The sequence below is a fragment of the Branchiostoma floridae genome, chromosome 14 (genome assembly GCF_000003815.2).
Source record: "Branchiostoma floridae strain S238N-H82 chromosome 14, Bfl_VNyyK, whole genome shotgun sequence".
NCBI lineage: Eukaryota > Metazoa > Chordata > Leptocardii > Amphioxiformes > Branchiostomatidae > Branchiostoma > Branchiostoma floridae.
In genome coordinates, this window is record NC_049992.1 from 12,821,022 (window position 1) to 12,838,747 (window position 17,726).

Below are 17,726 nucleotides of genomic sequence, written 5' to 3' on the forward strand. Positions count from 1 at the left end.
TCCCGTCACTCAAAAGAAGAGGGGTCTTTCTCGGTGTGAGTGGATCATACTTTACAGTCGGGTCTCAGGGTTGACATCTTGCAAAGGAGGTAGTCACCTGTTATATGTCAGTCCTTCCACGAATATGGTAAAACTAAATAAACAAATACATAAAAAGAGTCCAGTATCTAAAAAAAAGACGTTGACGATATTTAGCGATAAATATACAGAGTTTTGTTGATGTAGAATGTGCCGATTGTACCTCACCCAAGAAGGTTATAATTTGAGTGTTTTTTGTCTGCATTTGAAGGACTATAGCACTACAAAGATCAATACTTTATCCTAGCCTCCACCAGGCCTTCCTACGAGGGTGCCGGGGGATCGTAGAATTCGGCAAAATATCGGAAAATTGGCCAAGGGAGTCAGTTGACGCTTTGGTTCACGTTTCCCCTCCGGAGCGGGCGACCAACTCCTCTGGTAGCAAAACTCACCTGGCAAATCATTCTCCCTATAATGGCCAGCGTAGTCAGTCTGGTAGAGACTAACATTATCCAGCCTTGTCCGCTTTACTCCGCTCCTTAAGGTCGCTACGTTGGCGGGTAGTGGCTTTCGGGAGCGGACTAAAGCGGACAAGACTGGACTCCAGAAAAGTGTATTAAGGAATATTTACGAGCGCTTTCGTTCCGATGTTCACTTATCCAAGTCTAACGTTACATGTATAAATAGGATTGTCTAGACTCAGTACATATTCTGACTGAACATGGTTATGCAAAGCCAAAGTGCTAGCAAACCCACCCTGTAATTACTCAAATACCTTCAATATCTTATTACTGCATAAATAGTCTGACACTTATTGCATATGCATACACGAAAAGGGTCCTATTAACTTTGATAGACACTAAACTTTTATAAAGCTTCAGGTCAACATTGTCTACTGCAACAATATTGGACCCGATCCAAACCAGACTTCAAATAATTCTAGCATTCTAGTATTCTAGTACACCACTTCAGCCTTATGCAGCAAGTTCGGTCGCGGTCTATTTGACTCTCCCCTTTTCGTGAATGGCTCCCCCTGTTCCGTGGAGAGATCAGCGGTCGTAAACTCATGATCTTTGCTAGAACTTACCGTCTTCAAAATAGAAGCATACGATTCCTCACCAGACTGTTAAATTCCTCGTGCCACTAGACTAAGTGTAAACGCGAAACAGAATATGAATACAGTCTCTGAAACCTGTTCACTACTATTCGCCAACTCTTCGTGATACCACCCTTTCCACTAGGACGGCGCTCTCGTCGCGCTCTCGCTGCGACCCAAAATTTGACATATTGCACAACGAATTGTGTAGAAAAGAAACGGATATTTTCAAACTTTGTGCGTTTTGTTGTCTTTTAGGTCACACTTTTGCATTTTGTATGATGTACCTGTATGTATAGTATGAAAATGAAGGTTTCACATATCCTAGTCAGGTCGCAGTGAGAGCGCCGCGCGATCGCCGTATGATGTTACTACAAATGCAATACCACGCCTACTTTAAAATCTTTCAATTGAGTGTCTACATTGAACTTGTATTTCAAACTACACTTGTTATTTTGATGTGTTAGTAATTTTACCGTGCTTCAATAAATCCGAATGTAAGGTTACTACACCTTTCAGCCGTGAGGCTGCCAGCTGTATGACATGTTGACAAATAAACCATTATGTGTATGGTGACCTTGAAAAGTCGATCTTCACAAAGAACGCATGCGTCATCATACCGTCTACTGTGGTGGAACTTCAGACATGCGCATTAAACTGACCGAGTTTGTACTGAGACTGGGACATAACAGAAACGCTATACTCCAAACCTCCAAGAGGGACTCGGCAAGGGTTAGCATTACCAAATAAGTAAGAATTTGTTGTTTTTCAGTGGTACGCCTGTCAATGGGCACGTAGTCCACCGGCCTCCTGAAAGAGTGCCTTTTCATCTGGAAATCTCGAGTTACGGTGTACGTGCAGTATGAAGGCGACTTTCTGTATAAAAGGGGAGGAACCCAGTGCGGCTACGCGTACAGGCAGCGAGAACTACCGGCAAGCCAGCACTGAAACAATCCATCGAAGGTACGATAGACTGGGGGTAAATGTTGCGTTTCCTTTTAAAATCCTAATAATTTGGGGTCGGAAGTAAGTTTTCGCTTTTTGGTAGATTTTGGCCGAATTGATATACGGTAAACAATATAAACAATGTAAAACTAAATAAAAAAATAACATGTAAAACTAAAATGCATTAGGCATCGATATTTTTCAACATAATTTCTAGTCATACAGATATACATTGTACAACTGTACGAGTAAAATTTTCTATTTCATAAGAAATGAGTGGACCATGGTTGGACAACGATTTTTTGTCACTCAGAAGTCAAATTGACAAGTTGATGTCCCCTTGCTAGCGGCCGACGCGGCCGACCATAAAAAGAGTCGGCAGGTTTTGGTCAGGGTCGGTCGTGTAACCAAACCACAACATTTGTTTTGGGGGAATTACTCTTACACGTACCATACAGACTCCCTTTGGAAGGTTTTAAAGCGTCACTATCTCTTCATATCAAGTTTTTACAAAAACGGCATTGTTGTCGACTAAAATTTTACCATATACACCTCTTTAAAATACTGTGCTTTTAAAGCGTTCCTCTTTTCATGTACATCGACTTTGCTGTTACTTTTTTCTTCTTAGACTAACAAAAATAAATCCGCTGTAGACGTAATTGCTTAATTAATTTTTTGTCGTGCATCTTTTTTGTTGACTGAATGTCGTCTCCTTGAAATTTCAGACTTGGCATTCACTGTTGTGTCTACACTCCCCAAGACAAGAGGTAAAATGGCGCTGTCTGCAGCCGAGCTGGCGACTGTGAAACAGGCCTGGGCAAAACTGACCGCGTCGTCCTTTGAGGACGCAGGAGAGAAAGTGTTTCTTGCGTAAGTGTTTATTTGATTCTTAGTCTGGCATTTTTCACTACTTCAGTACTTTCTAAACGAACTGCGTTAGCCACTTTCCGAACTTCTGGACCGGCGGCGTTTATTTTTTGGTAGAGCGCTGATGGCGTCAGAGTTTCTATAGGAGAGGGAGTTTTGCCTTTGATTTTTTAATCTATAGTTGCTTTTTTTGTCGTATTCTAAATTTTCTCTGACGGGCATGAATTCCAAGCTCTATTCGCGTGGAAGGTCGAGTACTTGGGTTGCGGCGAAACCAGTAGTGCGCACTGAATGGCACACTGATCGTCCATCGATTTTGTTCTTGGACCCCATAGTGCCAAAATGTCTACGTGCCAAAATGTGGGTAATCTTTTGGGCACGCCGTAGAACTTGACGTGCAGGCAAAACTTTGTGTGCCATCAGGTAGTGGATTCGCCCCCCCTCCCCTTTTTTGTTCAGAAAATGTTTGGTCAATCGGTTCGCCCAGCTATTACATTCGCATATATATGTCACAGTAGAGATCACGATCCAGTAGAATCGTCGATTCTCCTAGGAGAGATTGCGATAGGAGCTGGTCCTAGGGCCAACTCCGATCGGGATCTCTCCTAGGAGAATCGGCGATTCTACTAGTATAGATTGCGATCGGGGTCTCTCCTAGGGCCAACTCCGATCCAAACTCAAATGATGCTAAGATATGGGAAACAGAGTGCGATCGGGATCTCTCCTAGGAGAATCAACGATTCTACTAGTAAAGATTGCGATCGGGATCTCTCCTAGGACCAACTCGAATCCAAACTCAAATGATGCTAAGATATAGGAAACAGCAATACTTGTTTTGATAAACAATGATTGTACAATGTATTTAGTATTAATGCAAACCTACTAACTCATTACTTGTCACAAGCCTACTTGTGAAATGTACGCAATAGGTGTGAGATTGTGAGTAATATCTTGAAACTCTGCTTGGTATTTTGACACCTGTTGATCACTTAACAATGGTTATTGTTCTTCTAAGACTGTGAAATGATTCAGGACAAGTCTATTATAACATTTTTGCCACTTCTTTATCAGAAATTACTTTATCAGATAACATACTCACATGAAATTTACCATGAAAGTGATGCTATATACTATAGTGTACCTTGAGTAAAGCTGAAGAAGTGACCCTAGTGTGGTAGTCTTGAGTGAAGTTAACATTGTAGAAGTGACAATGGCTTGAGTGTAGTTGGTAATGAGTTAGTAGGTTTGCATTGATACTAAATAAAATCATTGTTTATCAAAAAAACGTATTGCTGTTTCCTATATCTTAGCATCATTTGAGTTTGGATTGGAGTTGGTCCTAGGAGAGATCCCGATCGCAATCTGTACTAGTAGAATCGCCGATTGTCCTAGGACAGATCCCGATCACAGTCTGTTTCCCATATCTTAGCAACATTTGAGTTTGGATCGGAGTTGGTCTTAGGAGAGATCCCGATCGCAATCTGTACTAGTAGAATCGTTGATTCTCCAAGGAGAGATCCCAATCGGAGTTGGCCCTAGGACCAGCTCCGATCGCGATCTCTCCTAGGAGAATCGACGATTCTACTGGATCGTGATCTCTACTGTGACATATATATACGCCTTGCTTACACGTCTTCGCATCGGCACCTGCAACTTAAACCGTTGAGTATTTTTCGAACCCCGCAGCGGCGCAAGCGTGACACAAGTGCAGTGAGAGTGCACCTTAACCGCTCGACCACAGGGACATGTTAACGAAGTTGCCTTGATGCAAGATTTGTGTATGTGAAATCCCCCCTCCCCTGATAACTCTGTCTCTGCTTAACGTAGGCTCCTGAAGGATCCCAACATCAAGGCAAACTTCAAGAAATTCAAGGACATCCCCGAAGCCTCTCTTCCGGGAAATGCCGACATGCGTGCCCATGGTAAAAAGGTAAGGAGAAACTGAAAAATTATTCAAATTATGCAGATGACATCTACATTACAATACACCTTTCTCACGTAGCGGCCATGATAGATCGAAAACGAGGTCAATGAGGCAAACAAAAGACAGTCTATCAAAATACAAACGCAATACCAAGAGACCATGTCTAGCGGTGAAATAGACGTTAAACAAGGACAACAACAACATCAAAATAAGCAGTTCAACCAATGATAGCATGGAATTAGGAAATCGATCAATAAGAGAACGGCTGCATGTTCGTCAAATATTTGCATTATTATGTTTTTGTTTTGCATCTCTTAATGGACTTTGGGATCAGTCTACGCTACTCAAAATTGCTACATCTCTCGGTGCACAACACTAGTTATAAAATATCGATGACGAATAGACATCCAGGTAATAAGATACAACAAAAAGGAGTTACTCAAGCAACTGGATATGATTTTGGAGACGGTCAGACGCTTCAACCTAGTAAATATATTTGTTTGTTGTCATTTGATCCTAAATTTGTGTGGTTTGGGGGAAAGCTAAATGGGAGTTGATTTTATAAAAAAGCTCGTTTGACCAAGGAGGTTGAATAGGGGATTCAGCCTCCTTGGTTTGACAAATAAATTTGTGTTTTCTAGTGAAAAAATATGTGAAAGCTCTCTGACATTTTTAATTAGCAAAATAGGCTACTATAATGACAACATTTCAAAAACAAGTTACTACAACTTTTCCAACTATGACGTTTTCTATCCTAAAATTCTATTTAGAACCGAATAAATGTGATAAGCAATTAAGTATCAAAGGAGAACTGTTTAGGTTTGTGTGAATGTTTTAGGTCAGTCCTGTGGCGTGGCATACAAAATGAATTGATCACTATGATGTGACTGAAAATGCGCAGTTTTGGGGTAAGAGATAATCTTAAAGAAAAACTCATTCACACATGATACTCACGGCCTTTGTAATATACCACAATGTTTGTACAATTTCTGAAGAAGTGAATAAATTGCCAGTTTATTCTAGTGACGCTGAAGAAGAGTGATGAATGTTATCCGTTATTTAACCCAGATGTACATATTGAATTGTATTTGAATAAATGAATGATTTTATTTTATTTTTGAAAGGTGTGCACGGTGTTGGACAAATTTATCAAAGGTGATGAGGGAGCTGCCAAGAGCACCGGAACGATGCACAAGGGCCTGGGGATGTCGAACGACCAGATCGGCGTAAGTTACGCTGCCTTATGTTGCAACGTCGACATTCGCAAGCATGGGCAGTATCCAGCTTGTGCATCAGAGCTTTTATTATTATTCCATTCTGATCTAATTTATTTCTATGTTACATTATGGTATAGTATTTTGTGAAAGTCGTTACAAGCTCATGCTGTGCTTTACTTATAAGCATTTTCAAACCTTTGTAACTTAAGTAGTATGTGTTACATTTTGTTTGCACCATTGATTTCATTTAATGTCTGAGGTTCCCCACCAGGGCAGTATTGAAAACCGCCGATTAAAGGTGATAGATACTAGTATGTATCCCTCTGGTTCAATAAATGAATAAACAAGACAAACAAGTCAAATTAGTACGTATACTCCTACGACAGCACATCGACAATATGTTCGTCATAGTCACGTAAATGCATCGATCCACGTTAAAAATATAGGCTGAACCAATACTAGGAAGGCCCAAGGAAGAGTCACAAGACAAAGAAACGTATTTGCATTTGTATTTGCGCCATAAGATAAAGTAATACTACTTATCATTTTGTTCTGACGCAGGCGATGAGGGGCGCCCTTGTGGCCGTGTTGAATGACGCGGGAGAGGGCGGTGCTGTGCCTGCCTGGAATAAACTATTCGACCACTTCATGGAGGTCCACAAGTCCGGCTACTGAGCGCCATCTAGCGTGACCTTCATGAAATACAACGGACCCACGACGTGTTTTATTACGTCCAAAAGTGGACAGGCTTTTCCCCTTCACTATATGGCTTTATTTGCACAGTAGGGGTTTCATGGGGAAAGAGCAAAATAGTTCATAGTTATTTTTCTTGAACATCTAATCTTTCCCGAGAACAGCAAGGCGGGTGTGGGACATATTACATACAGACACAGATTGGACGTAAAGCATATGTTTGTGTGATTTGCGTGCCCAAAAGTGTTTAATATTCTGAGCTGGGAAAGGATACAACAGTGTAAACTTAACAGTTAAGTCTCTGAGTGAAATGGTCTGTACAACACGACTATGGGTGTTTTGAGATGTTGTTTCATTGCCGTGAGAAAGTGCTGTTTGAATAGTCCAGGAGGAGATCCTCAGAAGAGGCCTAGACAAATGAGAAACGTGTCGCACCCTGTACATAACCAAGCCACTATCATAGAATAATAGTTTGGTGTCTCCCAATCATTTTAGGTATGATGTTCTATGACATGGGTTGGGAAATCGTGATTGTAAGCCTCTTTATGCAAGTCTATGCAAATTAGCCTATTATGCTCCGAATCCAAATCAAAATAAAGCAGCATTACTTGAGTAATGCTTGTCCAAAAAAGTGCCTAGTGAGTTTCTGTGGCAACCGTTGCTACTACAATATACCTCCATAGCAACGGGAAGGCCTATAACTTTATACAGTAATTCAAAGTATGTATGTTAAGGCAGAAATTGTTGAACGTGGTTTTCAAGGAAATCCAATTTGATGTGCCCTCGATGCATCGTATGTACAAGTACGGTGGTTCAAATGACCCATTGGTCTCATTGGATGCATTAGGCAGTGTTCATATTTTGGATTTCAGTTTTGAAGGTATCATTGGGTATACAGTGTGTGCTGATTACGTACAGGGTGTGCTACGAGACGATTTCTTCTCAAGTTTCTTCTTACGGACTAGAAAAGCTGTTCTCTCATTGTTTGCGTATAATCTAGATAAAAGGGTTACCTTTTTTTACTTTAGATACAGGCAAGCATCGTTTATACACCCTCCATTCTGTGCCTTTTCCTACTGACTGTAATTGTTAATGTCCTGCAAGTGTAACCAATCCTTCACATTAAACTGTCAAAAGTCGTTATAACGCGATGTGTTGCTGTGTATTTACTTTGCTATTGTGTTGGCAATAGCTGAATATTTCTACGAATACGCCATATTTCTACGAATATGGCGTATGAAACTTTGATTATGGCTAAATAAGGCTAGAACAAAAAAGTCGAAAGGTTATGAAAACAAGGATTTGAGTATTCATACTTACATGTGTGAGCTGTGTGCATTGCGTGTATATACATGTATAATAAAGTAAGAACGAGGAATAACATAAATCCAATCACACTCAGTATGAAAGTGCCTCTGAACACTTTTAAGTCTCTTGATTCGTCTGGTGTTTGGGGCGGCGTTCCAGCAGGAGCTACGCGGTATAGAAGTACGTGATCGATCATACATGTAGCCGCAGTGGATTGCAGTGAGGTAGTTGTTAGGATCAGTCCGTCGCAATCTACACAGCAGAAAGAGGTGTCTGCTTCCCTTACAGTCGACTGAAGCATCCTACCCGAGTTACGGGCGCTGGAGGATGTAAGTGCAAGTCTAGGTCACGCTACGGTGTCCGTGATCCCTAAACTCGGTTGCTTAAAGCCAAGGGCACAACCCGCCGTACGTGCAAATACGTGCTGTATATGTGCCAAAACGTGGACAATCTTTTGGGATCCGTAAGTGGTAAGTACCGCCTCCGTACGAACTCGTAGGGAATCCGACGGATTTTGGAGCACACAGACATGCCGTAGAACTTTACGTGCAGGCAAAACTTTGTGTGTCATGGGTCTGTGGACTTGCCCCCGGCAAGTGCGAGTACGGGCGACGCGCCTGCCCTGTACAGCCTGAACGTTTTCAGTATTACGGGGCGGACGTGGCCTCCCCGGAAAAAAAAAACCGGACACGTACGGCGGGTTGTGCCCTTAGATTAACTCTAATATCTAGACAGGGCCTTTTGCCGTGGGAGGGAAGAATTCAAGCTTTAATACTAGGGCTGGGTACCGGTACAGAAAATTCAGGTCCAGGTCCGGTTCAGGTCCAGAGGATCAGGTCCAGGTCCGGACCTGAACCTGGACCTGATTCAGTATAACTCACACCAATGGTCCATTTCACTACAAAGAAATCTGTTTGGTGGAGTATTAGACTTACACTGGCCTGTTAAAATCCTACAACGTTATCTGCGCATGTACGATTTACTGTAAAACTTGGTAAAAATGACTATAAACTCTACTCTACTCCACTCTTGTTATTTTCTTCCACCTGCAAACGCCAAAAAGTGTGAATGCCTGATCAAATAGTATGTTAATTTTCTAATCGGTCCAACATCCGGTCCAACTAATTTTTTCAGGTCCGGTTTTTCTGGACCGGTCCAATAAGAAAAACCGGTTTTGTACCGGTACGCTGTACCGATACCCAGCCCTATTTAATACACAAGCTTTCTAATTCCTAGATCTATCAAAATGATATATTATAGGTTAGTCCGATTGTAACCAGCACAACTTACACTATTGATGTTGATTGCATTAGACCATAGCCTGAAATCTGTCTAAAACCATTCTTTTGTGATGCTTAACAGTTCTGGGTTGTTCCAAATTGAAAGATGGCAAGAAATGGCGCCGAGGGATCTTCGGTACATGAGTACGAAGACGTAGACAAGAGGTACGAAGAAAGGGATGGCAAAGATGTCTTTGTGCTGAGTTCCGGGCTGAAGCGGCAAGTCCCCAGAGTACCACCAACTCGTCATCGTGACAAAGACGAAGACCAGAAGTACAAAGACGAAGACAAGAAGTACGAAGACGTAGACAAGAAGTACAAAGACGAAGACAAGAAGTACGAAGACGTAGACAAGAAGTACGAAGACGTAGACAAGAAGTACGAAGACGGTAAGAATTGTTTTGCATTGAGCTCCGGGTTGAAGCGCAAAGTCCCCAGAGTACCACCACCTCGTCATCATGACAAAGACGAAAAGTCCCCAGAGTACCACCACCTCGTCATCATGACAAAGACGAAGACAAGAAGTACAAAGACGAAGACAAGAAGTACGAAGACGTAGACAAGAAGTACGAAGACGTAGACAAGAAGTACGAAGACGTAGACAAGAAGTACGAAGACGGTAAGAATTGTTTTGCATTGAGCTCCGGGTTGAAGCGCAAAGAACCTGAAGTACCACCACGTCGCGATCGTAAAAAAGAGTCCAAAGACGTGGACAAGAAAGATGTATCTAACGTGTCCAGCTCTGGACTTAAACGTGAAATGTCCCCGCCTCGAGTCCGCCATCTTGACATGGGAGATCATGTGGTGGACTATGGAGGGTACAAGGAAGAAACCCACCCAGATGACAGCTACAAACCAGACGATACATACAGGGGTAAAGATGAGAAGAATTGCTGCTCTGGTCTTGATGCTAAAGGTAGGTCCAAGCCGTTGGATATATAATTTGTCACAATATAAGACTATACTGTTGTAGTGTTGTATATGTTTGCGTTTTGTAGATATGTAAGCAACTATTTTGTCCTCTCACACACAGATGCAAGCGTGCACAATAACGAGGCACTTGTAATGATATTATGCTTTGTTTAAGGTGCCCTAGAGTGAGCCAAATTATGAAAACTAGTGCAATTTCTTATCATCTTTTACAACACAGATTGTAGGATTTATTGGTTATTCTTGGAGTCTCATATCATTCTGTTGGTAGTACTTTAATGTTTTAATACATATTAAGTAACTACGTGAGAGGGCGATGTAGTATGAAATGGTAGGTGTTGTTTGTGCGGCATGAAAAAAGGCATTCAGAGATCGCGATACGAAATTAACATATTTCAGCGATAGAAAGTAGCGTTATCGCAATGGAAATATAGGGATGTGTTTTGTGTGTGGTTTCGCTCTCTCTTTCTTTGTGTGTGCCTGTGTGTGTGTGTGCCTGTGTGTGTGTGTGCGCGCGCGCGCGCGTGTGTGTGTGTGTGTGTGAGTGTGTATGGTGCGTGTGTTTTGTGTTTGATGTGTATGGTGCGTGTCTTTCTGTCTGCCTCACGGTGTTTGTGTACGTGCACGTGTGTAGTGTGTTTGGTGTGTGTGTGAGGGGGGAGTGTTTGGTGTGTGTGTGTGGGGGGGGGGGTGTTTGGTGTGTGCGTCTGTCTCTCTCTCTGCCCGTGTTTGTGTCAGTATGTCTGTTTATATTTTTGTGGCCAGCATAAATAAGAACCTACTGATGGATTGTAATGATATTTGGTATGTGGGTAAGTTTTGGGACGACTACAAGGTACATATCCATGCATAGATTATTATCTAGATATGTAAGTCATTACTTCCATGAAATGTCATGGAGGCTAGATTTTACCCAGCGTTTGTCTGTCTGTGATGGAGGTTATATTTTACCCAGCGTTTGTCTGTCTGTGTGTGCGTGTGTGTGCGTGTGTTTGTGTAAACAAGATAACTCACGAACGACTGGGTGGATTGGTTTCATACTTGGTGTGTTGGTAGGGTGTGATGAAAGCTGGAAATGATTAGATTTGGGGTACTTCCCTTGGTACTGCAGCGCAACTTCTGGTTTTGCTATCTCGTGTTCTGAACAACCTATGGTCACGATTTTGGGATGTTAGGTAGCTCTTGTGCTCAGAAATAAGTGACATAAGTTTGGGCCCCCTTTCGGCTAGTTTTGGGAAAGCAGAGGCATTTTTGTCAAAAACTCCTGAAGACGATAACTCAAGAAGGGAACAACGGATTTTCATAATTTTTGGTATGTAGGTACCTTAGACAATGTTGTAGAAAATGAAATACCAATTATGCAAAATAGGAACACATTAGCATAATTAATGAGAATATTCTACCATAGTAGTTTTTTCTATGTATCTATTGTCCCGGACATGATATTGTCTTGACATTTGGGTGGTAGATAGCTTTTAGTGTCATGACAAAGTGAGGCAGGTTTCAGCCTCGGAACTGTAGGGGAGTTTTTGTCAAGACATTCCAAAGAGGATAACTGCAGAAAGGATTGACGGATTGGCATCATATTAGGCATGTGGGTACCTTAGGCAAAGATGTTCATAATGATGTACATGTTATTCAAATGAGGACTTGGTTTGCATAATTAATGAGGAAATTGTATAATTCCATTGTTTTCAAGAACTGGACTTCAATAAATGTAACACATGATAATTATGATAGGTGGAATATAAGCAGATACCAAATATGGTAATTAGGAACTTATTTGCACAATTCTTGTAAAGATTGCAAAACCACTTTATGATTAATGATGGGAATGTTATTATTGTGGCATGTGTACGTTAGTCAATGATGAACAACACAATGCATAAATTATCTTAATGCGTTAGTCAATTGCATGAAATTTACCACTTTTACAGCTCTAAATATTTCATGGAGGTATGAGGTAGCCGAAATCTAGCTTTCAAAAATAAACTATTTCATGGAAGTAAGAGGTCTCTCAAGTTTACGATTGATGTAATATGACGCCTCATTTTACATCTCAGGGTGCGTCACGGAAATGTGGAGTAAGTTTAAATCCAGGAGAGTCTATGCACTGGGCTGCGGACTCGTGGTGATAGTGGCAGTTGTTAACGCTGTAGTCCTGTCAACTTATCTCGGATCTGAGAGTAAGGTAGGCAAATATTCAATCACTCTTGCTCTCAATTAAAACTTTGATGGGACAGAAGAGTCATTTGTAAAATCACTCAAACCATGCTGTACCATTGTCTGTATCTGTGGAGGATATTTTGGTACTTTTAGGTCACAAGGTTCTCACAATACAGGATTGACCTTGACCCCCCCCCTCCACAACTGTGTTTTAATACAGCAAAATACATCATAACAAAGCCTAAACTCTACAAGATTTTCTAAAATGCTGCACACGTGTTTGTCACACAGGAACACGATTCCAAACCTCAAGGCGATATGATAAACGGAGACAAGCTGAAGAAGCCTTTCTTTACTCCATCGTTCACCGAGTTCTACGCAGAAAACATCTCGACTGTTGTAAACTCGACTTTATTCTCTTCACCGTCGATGCTGGCATTAAAAGAATTCGTGACTACAACCAGCGGAGACGATGACATCTCCCCCGTTACCCTCACATCGGCATCTCTATCAACAACGGGTTTGTAGATAGTGACTGTTTGTAAATAATGATCTGTGTAAAGGTATGGTTGATACAGTTAACATCGACTATCATAATTCTACCGGGTGCCCTTATACCGCCACCTAAAACAACGTTAGTATAGAGATCTTCCCATGATTGTCTTGAACACCGCATGTTAAATATCTTAAGTGTAATACAATTCAGGTATTTAGGTGTTGAAGACAATCTTGAGAAGGCCTCTTCAACAACGTTCTTTGAGGTGGCGGTATAATGGTACCTGGTGGAATTATGAGAATGTATGTTACACATCTGCATAAAGAGGTTTACAATTCTAAGTACATGTACAGTACTGGTATGGGCAGTGTCAAAGGCGGATGCCCAACACGTCTGGATGTTGTTACACATTTCAAGATAAGAAATGTTTACAAAGTAGGGGCCTTCACCTTTGACCCTGGCGCATGCGTGCTTAGCTACAACTTGCCACGACCCTCCTTACTGTCAGTTTCCAAAAACAATGCTTTTGAATATTGATTTTTTTAAAGGGATGATTTAATATTGATGGGAATAACCCGTGTATGTGGAAACTGTATGTCTCACTTTTTAAAAAATCACATTTCCATGCTATGAAATAGAGAATATTGAGTACGTGAGAATGCCTTGTCAACAGGGTCAAGAAGGCGGATATAAATGTACCTGCTTACTCAAATATGATAGTTTGGATGTCCAACCAGAGTTAAAATTTCCATGAAATGATATCTTCTGCACAGCTATTGACGAGTGTATAAGGAACCCCTGCCAGCATGGGACCTGTGTGAGCAACGGTGGAGCATACGATTGTACCTGCTCACCTGGATGGACTGGACAGAACTGTCAGCAAGGTGGGGTCCTTGATATGTGGCTTTGCTGAAGAAACTTGTTGCCTTGTCAATACATAACGTCAACTACATTACTTCTGCCTCTCTCTCACTCTTTCTTCTGGAGAAGACTTTTGTGCTTGCCCGGTTGAATTGGTAGTTTTCAAAATGATGCTCACATGTTTTCCCACAGGCCCTAGGCATGCTAACTTTACAATTTCATCGTCTTTTATTGTACAGATATAAACGAGTGTACCAGAAAACCATGTGAACTTGGGCGCTGTATGAACAAAGATGGCAGATATAACTGCACCTGCATCATATCAGGGCTAACTTAACAATTTATCGTCTTTTATTGTACAGATATCAACGAGTGTACCGGGAAACCATGTGAGCATGGGCACTGTGTGAACCAAGATGGAGGATACAAATGTACCTGCTCACCTGGATGGACTGGACAGATATGCGAGCAAGGTAGTACATGTATAGTAATGATGACTTGGATGAGGAAATATTTTCAGGTTGATACATATGTCTACTCTGTGATATTCAAAAACATGAAATACTTGCATCATCTATTATCGTGCAGATATCAACGAGTGTACCATGAAACCATGCCTAAGTGGACGCTGTGAGAACAAAGATGGCGGATACAAATGTACCTGCTCACCTGGATGGACTGGACAGAACTGTCAGCAAGGTGGGGTTCTTTTATGTACTAGTATAGTAACGCTGACTTGGCTTGTTCTACATTTTGTATAGCTTTTCTTTGTATATGTCTTTCGGAAGAATATTTTTCATCTTTGTCCAATTGTCTTATTTGATACTAACTCTTACCATCTGCATATTGACATTCTGAGCAGAGCTAACTTGACCATTTTATCGGCTTTTGTTGCAAAGATATCAACGAGTGTACCATGAAACCATGCTTACATGGGCGATGTGAGAACAAAGATGGCGGATACAACTGTACCTGCTCACATGGATGGACTGGACGAAATTGCCAGGACTCAGGTAAGTACAGTTTGAAGATTTTCCAAAGATACCATAATTAAACTGTAAGGCACAGGAGGTAATAAGAATAAAATAACAACATTGTACACTGCAGCAAAGACTGATTTTTTTTGTTTTTGTTGACGAATCATACCATTGTTTCTCACAGCCGGCCCGTGCCATAGCGGTTGGACAGAGTATAACAACCACTGCTACAGGGTGATAAAAGAAGAAGTTGACTGGGTTACGGCAAGCCGGGGTGTGATGCACTCGCACTGGGTACAAGCCTTGCTTCTATCAGAGACAGGAGCGAGAACAAGTTCATTGAAGATCTTATCTCTGCAGCTAGTGAGTGATATGCAACTCTTTATCACATTCCTGCACTGCAACTATAGGTGTCGCTGCTTGCAGATGCGGTCCCAAACGTAAAGCACATATTATACGTATTCCTGTAATTACAGGTTCTAAATGGATGCCCTTCGCCCACTGGCTATGGGTTGGACTACGGTTCGATAGCCGCACTCATGATCAGCATCTGAAGTGGACGGATGGGTCAGGAACATCTTACACAAACTGGGCTCCAGTAGACAGTATCCAACTTGGTATATCTACAGTCGTAGACGTACTTATGGCCATTGACAGTGGGTACAGATGTGTCGGTGTGTACCCCAAGGTGCGTTGACCTGTTTACTACTCAGTAGATTAGGCAGGGTTGTGTCGCACCTTGTTATCGAAAGTTATCTTACAGACATGGAAGCAGGGGGTGGGGTAGGGGCTAACGGTTGCTAAAAGTTTCTAGAGCCGCTTGAACGAATGTAGCCTTCTGTTGATATAATCTGTGACCAGGATGTCCCTGTAGCTCATCTTGGAACTACTGAGGGCTCAGAAATCACGAGCTCAACTTAGCTCACAGTTGACTTTCTGGTTTCAGTTCATGGAAGACCCCTTAACCTTTCAATGGTGCCCCTGCATATATCAATTGAGTGTTCAGTTTTAGAATTATGGATGATTTGTTTTATAGCCTGAAATATAACAGATCAAATCTTAAGTTTCTTTCAATCAATAATATGTCCTGCTTTGGAATAAAGCATTGCTTTAAGTCAAATACATCGATGTTAATTTCATTTGCTTCTTCCTTGCCAGGGTGCAATTGTATTTTAAGATCACTCGCCATCCCAACTTAGCCATTATAGACCAATAACGTTACTTATAATCAATTTCATGGCGAAAGCTTTTTAAGACACAGAAAAGTAATACATAGAAATGGTGCGCAACTAGCCTTGAGTGCATAACCATTTTGGGGTTGATCTTTTTTTCAACAGGCGACAACAGTCTTAAGTGGAGGATGGTCGTTCACGCAAATGAAGGTGCAAAGAGGCATGTGGAAGAAGATTCCATGTGAGAGGAAGCTTCCCTACATTTGCAAAGGTCCAAGTAACAACAACAAGCATAACAGCCATGGCTAGATCTGCCGAAGAGAAGGAAATTGATACCAGAAAGATGATATCATTAAAAGAGTATTCAGTATACAGGAAGGAATGATATTGTACACTGTGAGTGAGAATTAAGATTTAGTAAAATTCCTTCCATATTCTTTTTCTTAGACAATACGTAGCTTGACTGTCTGTTTCGTATCTTACATCAGAAATCTAAGTCCTGGCTTAAGAGACCTACATTACAATGGACAGACTCAAGTATAGAAAGAATTAGGAAGTTATAAAATGATACCTATAATCCTAAATCGACTGACGCCTGTCTTATTTATTAGTGATCTATATTGTAATGGTCAAGTAGAGTCAGTTTAAGTAAGTTAGAAAATTTCAAGTTATTAAGTGAATGTTACCAAAGAGAACGGAATGATGGAATCGGTGTTCCCAAATTTAGACTACCAAATGTTCTGGTGGAGCAGCATGTACAATGTGCAAGGAGAAGCGGTACAATGCAGGGTGGGGCCTTTATTACTGGACGTTCTAACGTTATATCAATTGTTATTATACCATGTGTGTTAATCACATTTTCAAATTTAAATGCCTATATTTAGTTGCTCTCATATGGCTTTTTTTCGTGCAGATTGTTTCTATCTTAAATATTTGCCTCTAAACATAGCAGTGTGTTTTCTGTTAATTTATGGAATCAAGAGATTAAAATGTGGCTTCAAGATTTCTCTTTTTCTATATTTTTTGGCGACGCCTATCAATATAGTGAGCCTATTAATATAGTGTGCTCCGTTTGACAAGAATTCCCAAAATTCGCAGGCATGTTAGGAATTTTTCTCTGGCACGTCAGTAATTTTCAAAAGCCTACGTAGTTCCATCAGCCCTTTAGAAGGGAATAACTCGGGAATAGGTTGACAGATCTTCATGATACTTGAAAGAAAGATAGCTTCAAAGATGTACATGTCTTAAATGGTTAAATGCTAATCATGCAAATTAGAGGCTTATTTGCATAAATAAAGAGGACATTTTATGAATACAATGCATTTCATGTCAGAATGCTCAAAAATATGTCATATGTAACTCAAAAAGAGAGAAATATTAGGTTAACGGTTAAGTATATATCCGATTGGTAACAATTTCCGAAATTCCACAGCAATTCCTCCCCTCGTGCGGAATTGCACAATCCTTTTGGAAGGGAATAACTCGGGAAGGGGTTGACGGATCATCGTCATTTGATATGAAGATAACTTCGGAGATGCCTTCCATAAATAAGAGCTATTAATACAAACCCAAGGCTAATTTGCATAATTAATGAGAAGTTTATTAGGCCGCACTATTTCATTACTACTAGGACACTCAAACATGACATATGTAACTAGAAAAGAGAGAACTATTGATAGACGTCAATTATACAAATCGTTACCTAATTTACTTAATTAATGAGAAACTGTTATTATAGTGTTAAATGACGAAAACTCCATTCTTGTGACATTTGGC

The 17,726-nt window shown here is 40.9% G+C and overlaps 2 protein-coding genes across 4 annotated transcripts; both read left to right on the forward strand.

Moving 5' to 3' along the window:
* Nucleotides 1-1,925: 1,925 nt before the first annotated feature.
* Nucleotides 1,926-7,903, forward strand: LOC118430393 (globin CTT-IIIA-like). 3 transcript variants are annotated; one of them, XM_035841247.1, is made up of 5 exons: nucleotides 1,926-2,077; nucleotides 2,785-2,929; nucleotides 4,754-4,856; nucleotides 5,975-6,076; nucleotides 6,629-7,903. In XM_035841247.1, exons 2-5 carry the CDS (start codon nucleotides 2,832-2,834, stop codon nucleotides 6,740-6,742), a joined length of 417 nt encoding a protein of 138 aa, XP_035697140.1. In that variant the 5' UTR covers nucleotides 1,926-2,077; nucleotides 2,785-2,831; the 3' UTR covers nucleotides 6,743-7,903. The 3 variants fall into 3 exon arrangements, with proteins under 3 accessions (XP_035697140.1, XP_035697141.1, XP_035697142.1); XM_035841248.1 differs by having other exon boundaries at nucleotides 1,969-2,077; nucleotides 2,779-2,929; XM_035841249.1 differs by having other exon boundaries at nucleotides 2,011-2,086; nucleotides 2,779-2,929.
* Nucleotides 7,904-9,454: 1,551 nt separating this feature from the next.
* On the forward strand, nucleotides 9,455-16,953 carry LOC118430140. The gene is made up of 8 exons (XM_035840850.1): nucleotides 9,455-9,737; nucleotides 9,824-10,264; nucleotides 12,342-12,469; nucleotides 12,736-12,964; nucleotides 13,714-13,824; nucleotides 14,701-14,814; nucleotides 14,963-15,466; nucleotides 16,116-16,953. Exons 1-7 carry the CDS (start codon nucleotides 9,455-9,457, stop codon nucleotides 15,220-15,222), a joined length of 1,566 nt encoding a protein of 521 aa, XP_035696743.1. The 3' UTR covers nucleotides 15,223-15,466; nucleotides 16,116-16,953.
* Nucleotides 16,954-17,726: the final 773 nt, after the last annotated feature.